The sequence below is a fragment of the Natrix helvetica genome (assembly GCF_964273705.1).
Source record: "Natrix helvetica genome assembly, chromosome: 5".
NCBI classification, from domain to species: domain Eukaryota; kingdom Metazoa; phylum Chordata; class Lepidosauria; order Squamata; family Natricidae; genus Natrix; species Natrix helvetica.
In genome coordinates, this window is record NC_138551.1 from 84322392 (window position 1) to 84335626 (window position 13235).

A 13235-nucleotide genomic window follows, 5' to 3' on the forward strand; every position below is an offset into this window, starting at 1 on the left:
AACTAAAAGGTGTTAAGAATTCTCTGTAATTTTTTTTTTTTTTGCATTTTCTAGAAATTGGTCATTTTCTGTTTTTAAGTGAATCATGATGGTTGGTTTTTATCACCCCCCCACCCCCATCTCAATATTTGCTCAGTCCTGGTGCATCCATTATGGTGGCATAAATGTGTCTGAACTTCAGTCCCTCCACCAAATGCCAGTTTATACTGTACAGTGCCTTAGCGAGGGCACTAACTGAGCCATCCCATTTTCTGTATAATCCTCACTTGGCATTATTGGTATGACTAAAGCAAAGGATCTCTGTATCAGTGAAATTCTTAAAATGTTAATCTTTAGTCATTCTAGTTAATGTTAAATAAGGCGTGCTTTCTAGCTACTTCTGATGTGGTATTTTTCTGCCTGAAGATGTCAGCTGAGGCTTGAATGAAAATAAAATTTTGATTTGAACTTCGAATTTGTAAAGTTGTATTTTTAACCCAGCAGTTTCACCTTTATGAATGAAAAAAAGCAGCGCGGTAATACTGTCCAAATGTCAATTTGATGCTATGAATAAAACTAGAACTTTGGTTATTATATTACACAAATTCAGTAGGGCTGCTTTGAGCAAAGTATTTCCCCAAAGTATTCTTCCAAAGGGGGATATAATGGCTCCTATAATCCGCAGAAATATTGAAAGAATCCTGTGTCCACTTCTTGAACATAATTCACAGAAATAAAAAATATTTACGCTCTTGCATTAAAGAACTAGAAACATAAAGGTACAGAGGCAAACTTAATATTCCATTGTTAATTCACCATTAGCAAAACAAGCAAAAGCCCTCTTCAATGTTTCATGATCTTGAGCAAAATTAGTCAATTTATGCTGCTTTCGAGAGATTATATATATATATATATATAAATATATATATATTTAACATACAGTAAATTTTAGAAGGGTGTACAGCACCAGGAGGCCCAAGTGAAAAAAAATTCTCCAGAAACGAAAGAGCACAAGCTGTTGAAAGACACCACCGTCTACTATGCAGAGTATCATCATTTGTTAAATGGATACACCCCTTGGTCCTCCAAAGGCTCTGGGCGGCTTTCTTGGCACCCATAGCCTTCAATTCCACCCCCACCCCACCCCACCCCCAAGCCTTCATTCCCCTACTGTCGCCGCTTTCAGACAGTAGTACGCATGCGCCATCCTTTCCTTTCCCCACCCAGTTCCGTCTCTGGGAGGACTTGACAGGCATGTGGCCCATTGAGACCGCCTCCATTTTTACCACACTTACTCCGGCGTGGGCGGGAATAAAGTCTCCCTGTTCCCTGATTGGTTTTGCCATAGAGAATGAATTTCCCGCCAAAACGATCGAATGCACGTGTGTCACCAAAGGGCTTTTGGGGGCGGGGTCACGGCTGGCTCCCAACGTTATCCGGGATATCGGCAACAAAACCTACTTCTTTGTCGGTGGCCAATAATAATAATCCCCCGCCTTCTCTTTCCTTTCCATATTGTAGACTTTATGGACTAGGGACATAGAAACCGGAACTTGGCCTAACCCCAAAGAGTATGTCCCTCAACTCTCGGGCTGCCTGGGCGCATGTGCCGAGCGGAGTCCCGCCTCCCTTTATGTCGGCGGTAAAGGAACATCCGGGTTGCCCTTGGGCTGTCTCGGTTGCGCGCGGAGCTTGGGGGGGTGGGAGGGCTGAGGCGCGAGGGTCGCCTAAGGGGAAAAGAGCGCGATGGCGGTAACGCTGCTCGCTCGTCTGATAGCCTCGGTATCCGTGTCTGAGCCACGCGGCGTCCTCAGGTAAAGTAAACCCCGCTTTCCTTCTCCCCCATCGTGTCTCTGCGTCCGTCCCGCTGACCTTCGTTCGGGCTGGTTCTCAAAGGGTCGTAACTCGACGCCGCTTTGAAAAAAAACGACCCTCCCGACCGATTCGGGGTTTCCAACGTCCCCGGCCGTTTGGAGGCCCGTAAAGATGCGGCTCGTACCCACCGCCTCATGGCCACCTTTCTCCGTTGTTTTTCTTATCCTTGGAGGTCGGTTTGTGTGGCTAAGACCTGAGGGGGCCGAAGCACCGACGCCTGTTTCAGAAGCGGAGGTTGGGGGTGCGTGGGATATATAGTAATTCTGTACTAAGAATGGGGGCGGGAGGCACTTTTTAAAAATCACGAGCTTTTTAAGAAGAGCGACTTTATGCTCTCTGGCAGTAAGAATCCTCCCCCTGGATTACAGGAGCAGAACATCCACCAATATAAGACTTGTGCCATTTAGGCTTAGAATAGAGGCAGGAATTAGAAAGGGGGGAATATTATTATGTATATTACAGAATAATAAGAGATGGAAGAGACCTTGGAGGGGTCTTCTAATTGGAAAGTCTTCTAGTCCAACCCCCTGTTTAGGCTGGAAACCCTACACCACTTCAGACAAATGGTCGCCCAATTCCAGACTTCACCTCCCTGCCTTTTCCTAATCTGGACCTCCAGAGAAGAAAGGACCCTATTGAATACAGATTACTATTATTTAAGATAAAATGTGCTAAATTACTGAACTTCTTTTTCTGAGCCCCAGGACTGTTTAGTTTTTCATCCCGTGTCATTTTATTGGGAATCTCTTCATCCGGTTCCTTCCTGCCCTTCTTTTGAATTATAAATAAGCATTTACGTAAAGAAGCTTTTATTAGAGCATGTGTACTGTTTTTAATACACTTAAGGGATTTGAGAAGGGTGTATATATATCTCTATTTAGTATCCAGCTTATTGTTTATGTTTTTTAATTTGTGTTTATAAACTAAGAATGGGTTAAGTGTTTTGGCTAGAGGGCAAAGCCAAAGCACACTAAAGCAGCACCTTGCACCATTCCGATCAATAAGCCAACAAAAACCCACGTTTTCCAACTGTGATTTATACTCTTGTAAAGTTTTTTGCTATAATGGGCACATACTGCTAAGACAGAAATAAGCCATCTGACATATGAGTCCCTGCATATTATGGATTTTGTGGGCTTTAGGTTTCTGTCAGAGGTTGAAAAACAGAAAGATTCTCTTTTGAATTTTGCGCGCTTCCCAGTATTAGCACTCGCGGTGGTAGGAATTTCCAGCTGCTGTGATTCTCCTTCCTGGCTATTTATTGCTTTGCAATTTTTAAATGTTGTAAAATGTGGATTTTCTAGGTTTGATCTGATTTGTGAAGCTTTTTGTATGTTTTTTGCAATTTTAATGCAACATCTGAAAATTGTTTAAAGAGCTCTTCCAGATTGAGAAAGGCTGGCTTAGTGCAGCCTGTGAACTTTTAACGTTGTGATTAATTTTATATAGAATTCAGACAAATGTGTTCTATGTAATATTTATTTCTTACTGTTTGTTTTCCTCCTGTTTTCGCTTTGATGTTCCATAACTACCTTGGAAAAAGTTAAGGTGCAATTTTAAAACCTTGGTGATTTTGTTCTAGGCTTAGGTTAAAATGTTTTAATTAGGACATTGTTTCTAATTTTGTAATTAGGATATGTTATAACTGACTCATTTTTTTGCACTGATGATATAACCAGGGTAATAAAACGTCTGCAAAAAACCCCAATCAAGTTCAGAAAGCACCAAGGACCCTTCATTTCAATCCTGAATTACAAATATTCTCCTTTATTAGTGACTGCTTTTTCTTAGACTCTTCAGTTTGTGCCTTTTTTAAACAATGCCTAGTTTCCCATTATTTATATACTACTGTTACAGTTTAGATGTATTAATAATTGATATTTTTGTTTCTGTCTACCATAGATGTGCTGCCACTCCTTCACTGGAAAAATGTTTTTCAAAATATTTTAGTTCTGACAGTTGTCCAAAGCGTCCTCAGTCAGCATACCTTACTTTTCTAAATAAACAGCGTGACATTTACAAGAAAAAATATCCAGGTAAGTTTGTCTATAAAGTTAAGAAATTAGTTTACTTGATATCTATTTAATTTACTTTTATTGAATTTAGTTGTAATCAGTTCAGAGTTGGGCAGGTTATAAATATTGTAAAAATATTTAAGTTAGTAAACTAAAATAAATTCCACAAAAATCTGTTATATGTTATGCATAGACCATTTCCCCCCTAAAATAAGACCCCTATGCCTCTGCCTGGTTGCTGGACCTGCAGCACCTCCTGCTGCTGGTCTCGCAGGGATTCTTTGCTCTTCTGTCCATGCTGCTCTCAGCTGCCCTGCTGGGCTGCTCCTGCCTGGCTCAGGGTAACTCGGCCCAGATCCCTCCCCTGTGCAAGCTCCGTAACAGCCCTACAGTGGGTTGGGGGGGGGAGATTGCTCCTTTCTCCTTTGCGCCCCAAAACCCCAACTTCCCTAGTTGTTGAGCCCCCAGCCTGTACCCCTCGCTGGAGTAAGATGCAAGGCTGGAGGCCAGACAGGAGCTCCTGCCCACTGAAGTGTGGCTGCATCCCTCCTTGGAGGCCCTGCAGCAAGACAGACAGATGGAAGAAGGAGGGGATGTTGCCCCTTCCTCCTTTGTGCCCTAAAACCCCATTTTCCCTGGCTGCTGAGCTAGCCCAGTGGGACGGGGTTGGTCAGCAAAAGTCTCCAACCTTGCAATCCTGCAGAGGGAAGGCAGAGGTGGCCAGTGAGGCTGTAGAGGCCTCCAGCCTTGCAGTCCTATGCAGGGAAGGTGGAGATTTGCTCTGGAGCTGCAGCAGAGCATTGCACTGAGAGGCCTCCATAGGTAATACTGAGTTACATGTCTTGCTCCAACGAGAAGGCTGCAGGACCGCGATGGAGTTCACGCAGGACAGAGAGTGACACAGCCCAAAGGCAATGGTGGGTGAGGCACTCCGGAGTTTGTAGGTCTGGGCTGAATTGCCCTGCGCCAGACAGGAGCAACCCAGCATGGCAGCCAAGAGCAGCGCAGCCAGGAGAGCGAAGAGCCCCCACAAAGCCAGCAGTGGCAGGTGCAGTAGGCCCAGCAGCTGGGCAGAGGCATGGGGCGGGGAGCCAATTCCAATGCACTACACGGCCTTCTGTCTTTTTTTATTTTTCCAGTAATGACACCATTGGAATCTACTGTTATGATTTTTCCCCCAACAGGACAATCTCCTTAAAAAGCCATTATCCCTTTTTTCTTGTTATGTAAAAGAACTATGAGTGATTGTCATGTTTTCATAGTTAAGAAATATAGTTTGCTCATTAAATCTCGTTTAGATTTCTCAGATAATCGGGGTAAATGTGAATGGTATGGATACTAGTTTGATTTAATGTGCCACTTCTCTGATATACATGTGTCATGTAAACTTTAAATCTTTATAGATTATTATTACTATTATAGTCATATTATTGTTATTATCTAGATCTGAGCAGTCGGCAGTTGATGAAAGAGATAGGGCAGATCTGGAGGGAATTACCACAACATGAAAAAAATGTATGTATAATTTTGTCCTATATTATTTTTTTGCTTAGAAATAGAATGTTTTTTTCATGGAGCATGGTGACTAATGTGGTTAGGATGCTGGGTTGGAGATTAGCAAGCCCACATTCAAGAACTTAGTGCTGCGTTGGAGCAGGGCGATTTCCCATCCTTCGCTCCAGCTTCTGTGAAAGGAGCCCCCAAGTGGGCAATGGTAATGTCACTGGCTAATCCTTTCAACCCAGAAACATTGCTTCCAACATGAGTGCAATTCAGATTAGGAATCATGAATTCTAGAACTGACAAGAAATGCTTCTTGTATTCATAAAAATATAGTATTTCTTTAATATTTGACCTTTCAGTGTTGCTAAATTTGTACATTTTATTGCAAAATTTAGTTTTCTTTATTTTTAGCATTATGAAGCAATTGTGAAACCTGAATGGGATAAATATAAAGAACAAATGGACAAATATAGATCTCAACTAAATCCGGTAGAGGATGCAGCTTTGAAAGAGGAAAAAAGGATAAAGAGGGAAATAAGAAAACAAGCAAAAATAAAGAAGGTTAGTGTTTACTATTTTCATTATCCAAATATTTGAGGACATTGTTGTTGTACAAAATACATTTGTCTTAATTTTGTTTGTTTTCCTTTCAAAATATCTCTAGCTGTGACCCACTGTGTATACTTATGATTTTTTAAAATAAAGAAACCTCTAAATTGTGTTTATCCACACTAACAATAAATGACATGGGTCACACCTTTTGATCAAGATATACAGTATGTCATCAAAGGATATATTTCACATATTAATATCAGAGTTAATTTCTAACTCAAATTATATAGTTGCTCATTCACAATTGTGACTCTGGGCTGTGAACATAGAATTAAAAATCAAACAAAAGTAACCAAAATAATGGTACCAAAAGTCAAGCCCTATTTAACCATATGAAAACTCAGGATCAAATTGATGGACCTTCCCAATTTCCAAGCCTATTATTATTGTTCGTTGCACAGTCAGCCTGATGTTCAGGCTGAATTTAGCATTTGTATTCACCTATTCAGTCCTTCCCAAGGACCTGCTATAGGCAGATGTTGATGTTTGATGGTATCAAAGGATGTAAGCTGTTCCATGTAAAACTGCCTTTTACAATTGACGGTAACTTTCATCAATGCCAATAATAAAAATAATTGTATGTGTGTGTGTAACGCCTCGAGCAATTTCAACCAAACTTGGTACACAGATGACTTACTCTCTGGAAACAAATACTGTGGGGGTAAGATACCTCTAACACTCCTCAGTGTGTGTGTTCTGTACATGCTGCTGTGCCTTAAAACGGCTTCTGTACTGCTATAAAATTCCTTCTACTGTACAGCGCAGTAGAGTTGCCATAGTAAAGGCTTCACAGTACTCCACAAGGGGGCTCCCTCTGGAAAGGGGGGAAATCCAACATTAGAAATTACATTTGGTCCAGGCATTTCCCCCCTATAAATAAATACCCGGGCAATGCCAGGTTATCAGCTAGTTAACTATAAAGCCAGTATGCTTATTTTCAGATTATTCCTTTCTGTTCTTTACAATTTTCTGAATCTTTGCAATAAAATGTCTTTTAATAAAGTGCTTAAAGTGCCTCATAATGGAATGTTGTACTAGTAAAACTGGAGTGTCTAGTACAGTGATGGCGAACCTTTTTTGGCTCGCGTGCCACAAGGGGGAGGAGCGCAGGGGGGTCGAGTGCGGGTGTGCCGCACCCATAATGCAATGCGCGACCCCCCCAGTGCGCATGCGCGCACAACGCGCGACCCCCCCATTTTTACATGCTTTTCTCGCCCTCCCCAGGCTCCAGGGGCTTTATAGGAGCCTGGGGAGGGCGAAAAGAGCCTCCCCGACCCCCTCCGGAGGCTTCAGGGACCGTCCGGAGGCTTCCCTGAAGCCTTCGGAGCGCTTAAAACCACCCTCCGATCAAACCGGAAGTGACTTCCAGGTTGCTCGGAGGGTCATTTTAAGCGCTCCGAAGGCATCAGGGAAGCCTCGGACGGTCCCTGAAGCCTTCGGAATGCTTAAAACGACCCTCCGAGCAACCCGGAAGTCACTTCCGGTTTGATCGGAGGGTGGTTTTAAACGTTCCGAAGGCTTCAGGGACGGTCCCTGAAGCCTCCGGGGGGGGGGGGACACTCTTTTCGCCCTCCTCAGGCTCCTATAAAGCCTCTGGAGCCTGGGGAAGGCAAAAATAGCTTTTAAAATGGTGAACTCAGGTGGCCAGCGCGCACATGCGCGCTGGCCAGCTGACAGGGCAGCACCTCGTGTGCCCTGACAAATGGCTCCGCGTGCCACTTGTGGCACGCGTGCCATAGGTTTGCCATCACTGCTCTAGTAGGACTGGAATTCAGAGCAGGCTCTGAGATACAGGATACTTTTAAATTGCATTAATGTACACAGTCTCTTATTGACTTTCCTTGAATGGGTTCTGTATCATTAAACACATCTGTTTTACAAAAGTCCTGTCCATTTGTTATTGTAGGAATTAACAGCATTTGGGAAACCAAAAAAAAGTCGGAATTCCTTCAATATTTTTGTTTCTGAACATTTCCAAGAAGCCAAAGCCCCCTCAAATAAGGTAAACAAAATGAGATGGCAAGTAACATAAAGAAAAAAGTGCTAAACTTCGTATTACTCCAAATTCCTGAAATGAATTGGTATACTGTACCCCCACTCCCCCAGTGAATAAAATTAATGGTGACAAAAAATAATATACAGATAGTCCTCAAGTTATGAACACAATTGATCACACAAATTTATGTTGCTAGTGAAATATTTGTTAAGGGTGTTTGCCCTATTTTACAACTTTTCTTCCCACAGTTGTTAAAGTGAATCATTGCATTTGTTAAATTAGTAACATGGTTGTTACTATGTCAGAAGGTCGCAAAAGCTGTTCACGTGACCCCAGGTAACTGCAACCGTCATATATATGAACCATTTGCCAAGCCCCCAAATTTTGATAGTGTGACTATGGGAATGCTACAACGGTTGTGTGAAAAATAGTCATAAGTCCCTTTTTTCAGTGCTGTTGTAACTTAGAACGGTCACTAAATGAACTGTTATAAGTTGAAGGCTACCTGTATCACCTAATTTTAATGACTGAGTTTTAATTTTGTTACCCTAGGGGCACCTGGACTGTCTGGGCTTGTGCAGTCAAAGAAGGGACTAAGCCCCTGAATGAGTTTTGGCACAACCCGGGTTTTGCATGATCTGGTTTTAAAACTTTCAGATTTGTTTTAAGGTGATAACTTTCCCCCACGTTTTTCATGTCCTGTAGTTTGAGAATTCTTGACCTAAAGGATATATTATAGGGGGGATAGAAAAGATTTTATTTTATAACATTTTATACATGAAATTTCACAAAAGTGCTGGTCTAAGTTTAAAACATTATATTTCATGCAAAGCACATAAAGAGGCTGTGCCCAATCTGTTAGGCTTCAAGGAAAAGAGAAAAGCCCCCAGAGTTAGGGAGAACTTTTCTGTTCAACACTTAACATTTCTGCCAACTTATTAGCTCTTAATGATAGAAATCATTCAAAATTCACACATCAATTAGAACAGTTAATATACAGGGCAGAATTTATGATGAATTACATGAAATTACTGTTTTGTAGCTAGCAAAATAGAATCACTGTTAAGTACAAATGGGAAGCTGTAAACTAATGAGTTACATACTTGGCTTTGCATGAAGTCCAAAGTAAGAAATTTCTTTTACAACCAAAATTGGAAGATCTTCTGTATCTTAGAATTCATACTGAAATTTAATCTTGTGTCATCAGAAATGGGCAACAACTAATTTTGTTTTAAATCTAATATCTAGAGCTAATCAGTGTAAAATATATGGGTGCACAAAACATTTCACTTTGAAATGTGTCAAGTGCAAAAAAATAAGACGATGATTTCAGCTTAAAGTTGGCTATTTTGAACATTACAGAAAGCTGTGAATTTGAAACATTCTAAAATGCCTGAAATGACTCATTTAAAATTCCCAGATGGTCATGTCAATAATGACCCTTAATAGCCAAAAAGTAAGTTTATTCACTAAAGATTTATTTCTGAGGTCTATCCTTAAGATTTGAAAGCCATACTTTCCACATAAACATACAATGGTTAGACCCAATATACGACATAATACATTAAAAACTAGATTATGTTCAGGGAATTAATAGGATCTTTTTATATTTTGACTGCATCTTGAGTTGGTTTTCAGACAATATCATAGTGACAATTTTATCTCTGAATTTTTTTCTTGCTAATTTTCCTTTTTTAGCAGCTAGTTTAAAGTTTTAGATATTATTTCCAGTTTCAACAATAGGTTATTCTCTGGCTTTGGAAATCTGCAGAGAAGAAACCACTTATTTCTTTAAGCAATGTTAGTGTCCTTTAGTTATTAAATTAGCTAGCAAGTAAGAATTAAGGAAGGTTCTTTATAATTTATCAACTCTTCTTTTGCCATTCCACTTTTCATTCCTGGTTCATCCATAATTCTCAACAAAAATTAATTTTGCTGACTTTGTAATTTTATTAATTGTGAATCATTTAAAATTTATAACTATACTTGTAGATTCTCACAAGTACTATAAATTGACTGAAGAGTATAAAATTAATTATAATGTATTTACCTTGGATCATTTGGTAATCTCATTTTAGAGTAATGCATATTGTCCAATATAAGTACAGAACAAATAAAGTGACTAAGGGATTTCCACATAATTTTAGTGAATTATTCTTTTTTTTCATGTAGGAAAGGTTTAAAATTTTATGTGAAGAATGGAAAAATCTGCCCAGTCCTCAAAAGCAGGTACATCATAAAACTGGTATTGATGCCAAGTTTAACCGTATATCTAAATTAGGAATCTATCATATTTAATTCTGTAGCCAAGAATATTAGAATGTTGATAATTGAATGCCCTATTGTGAAAGGAATTTTTGTCTATTTCATAGCTCTAATTATTGAAACAGAACTGTATATGAACCTAGGGCTATCGGCCTAATGTCTGAATTATGATTTTTTTATCAGATGAAAAAAGATCAGGGAAAATGTATTAGTGAAATGTTTAAATCTGCTCATTCATAAAGCAGCTCCTTGCATGAGATGAAATAAGCTATATCTCATGAAAGTTATGCCATTCCATAAAATTTGTTATTTGAAAAAGGTATACCAGCCACTTTATTTTTGTCTGTCCTAAGAGTAACATGGCTGTCCTACTACAATTCATAGAGAACTGATTTCTTCTCTCCTCTGAATGAAATTATATATGTATACTGATGCACAGGTATGATGGATATCCGGTTTGAAATTCAGCATAGGTCGTTCTCAGCCTACAGTCATTTTGTCATCAATCATTCTTACACCACCATTGAATGAGTGGTAGTTAGGACTGATCATCAGTTCCAGCCATCCAGCACCCCCACAGTCATATGATATTGATTATGACTTGTGATTGGTTGCAATATTCACATGATTACCATTTGCAACCTTCCCTAGAAAATCAGTGGGCAAACTAGCATAGAAGGTCACAAGTTGCTGAGATAAGTCTCCGTACCCTGCACACCTTTTCTTCTCTGTGCTTTTGGTGCACTGTGGCCTCACGCACACTCCTGCGGACTCTCTTGCGCCCTCCCTCATCCGACAGCAACCAGTTACCTGCCTGCTGACATGGGATTTGCAGCTTCCTGCCAGCAAGACATTGTCTTACCTAACAATCATTGGGCTTAGTTTACAACCACTTTAGATAGCGATGGAAATCCCAGTTCCAATTGCCCTTGTAAATTGAGTACTACTTGTACCCCAGACCATAGCTTTCCTCCAAATAACTGGGGAAATGGGTTCAATAATTTCAGGCTAAGACCTGATACTCAAGGGAATCAGATTTTCCTATTGCTTAAAAATACAATTATGAAGCCTCATTTTATTGATTATTAAATAATATACGTAGCTATTTAAAAGGAGCTCTTATATGACCATTAAATTCATCAACAAATTCTTCACCAATGCCTGCTTTGTTCATACAGACAGTACTTTTTTAAAATGCAAGCAGTATCTTAATGGTAGATATTACAAAATTCAATAATATTGAAAAGCTGAAACAATATTTGTAGTTTTGACAACATCTGTTATTTTAAGTTAATAGTATGAGCAAATTTGCCTTAAGGTCCATTTTTTTCACCTTAAGATACTGATTAATGCATAATTCCATTTGCCAAATATGAGGGCTTGTCTGTTTCAAACAGAAAAAAGATCATAGCTAACCAAGCTCTCATCCCCCCCCCTCATAGGAATTTGCATAATTTGTATAAACAGCTCCTATATGTTAAATCCTGTGAAACATTACAGATGACTGAGGTTTTGCATAGAAATGCTTCATTTGTTTTTTGACAATTTGTGCAGAGAAATTCACCATTTTTGGAACCCCATTTCTTTGTAACTGCTTCATACATGAAGCTAAATCATAATGAGGTTCATTTGATTTTGGTTTAGAAAATTATGCAGACGAAGCCATAAAGGTTTGTAAATTTTGGTTTATACCTTTGCACAATTCATATGAATTGCTTTCAATTTGGGATTAATCAAAATGCGGTTAAAGATTGTGACTTAATATGTGTGACTAGCTTATATACTGCTTTACAGGTCTACAGCCAGCTTGCAGAAGATGATAAGATTCGCTACGCAAATGAAATGAGATCATGGGAACAGCAAATGAAAGCAAGTGGGCGTGGAGATGTTCTAAATTATAAATTCACAATGATACGAAAACGAAAAAAGCCTGTAACAGAACCTTTAAGCTGAAAATAAATATTTGGAAAGCAGTATTGTTTCATCAGCAACAAATAAAACCAGTGCAAGAGTAAAGCCATCTGAGGAATAAGTTTAAAAATGTCTTAAGTTATTCCTGACTGCAAGTGAAAATCATTTGTCATTTATTGAGGGTTATTCCCTATAAATACAAGTATTTTAATTTTTTTGTAAACAGTCAAGCATTTATAATCAAGTTTGTGGAAATTTAAGTGATTGCTAATCATGAGAACGGTTGTTTTTTTTTTTTTCAAAAATGTCTAAATAACTATTGGACATAGATTTTTTTTAATTAAAACACCTTGAAGTACAAACTTGTGTCTTGTGATTTAGAGGAATTTAATTGAAATATTTATTGCAGTGAAATATTTATTTATATATATATATATATATATATATATATATATATATATATATATATATATATATATATATATATATATATATATATATATATATATATATATATATATATATATATATATATATATATATATATATATATATTACAAATTTCAATCATGTAATTAAACCATTGGTTCACAAATTTTCAGTAGTATTTTGAAGATGCATTTTAATGTGTCTAGTAACAACACATATGAATATACACATAAAACAATTGCAAAAAATAAAGAACTATAATAAGGTTTATGCAAAATATATTAGTATTGCTGTTTAGATCTGGCAGAGTGATTAGTACTGCAATAGCACTTAGCACTTAGACATATATACCACTTCACAGTGCTTTTCAGCCCTCTAAGAGGTTTTATAGAGTCAGTACATTACCCCCGACAGTCTGGGTCCTCATTTTACCGAAGGATGGAAGGCTGAGTCAATCTTGAGCCTGGTGAAAGTCAAACTGTCTTTTGCCAGTGATCAGCAGAAGTAGCCTGCAGTACTGCATTCTAACCACCACGCCACCACAGCTCTTGTGGCATAGTTTATGTCAGCTGAATGAATCCTAACATATTTCTTCCACTCCAGAATTTTGGAGATATTGGAACAGATTTGAGATTTGGGCTGTTGTGTGG

At 38.8% G+C, this 13235-nt stretch overlaps 1 protein-coding gene across 1 annotated transcript; it reads left to right on the forward strand.

Annotated features, from left to right (window-relative positions):
* The first annotated feature begins 1421 nt into the window (after nt 1-1421).
* TFAM (transcription factor A, mitochondrial) lies at nt 1422-12518 on the forward strand. The gene is made up of 7 exons (XM_081956316.1): nt 1422-1793; nt 3757-3890; nt 5314-5384; nt 5784-5933; nt 7891-7986; nt 10153-10209; nt 12040-12518. The coding sequence occupies exons 1-7, from the start codon at nt 1726-1728 to the stop codon at nt 12196-12198; spliced, it is 735 nt and encodes a 244-aa protein (XP_081812442.1). The 5' UTR covers nt 1422-1725; the 3' UTR covers nt 12199-12518.
* Nucleotides 12519-13235: the final 717 nt, after the last annotated feature.

Coding starts and splice junctions, on each gene's coding strand:
- TFAM (XM_081956316.1), top strand. CDS start 1,726: ATGGCGGTAACGCTGCTCGCTCGTCTGATAGCCTCGGTATCCGTGTCT. Junction 5,934..7,890: donor AACAAGCAAAAATAAAGAAG/GTTAGTGTTTAC, acceptor TTGTTATTGTAG/GAATTAACAGCATTTGGGAA. Junction 7,987..10,152: donor CCAAAGCCCCCTCAAATAAG/GTAAACAAAATG, acceptor TTTTTCATGTAG/GAAAGGTTTAAAATTTTATG.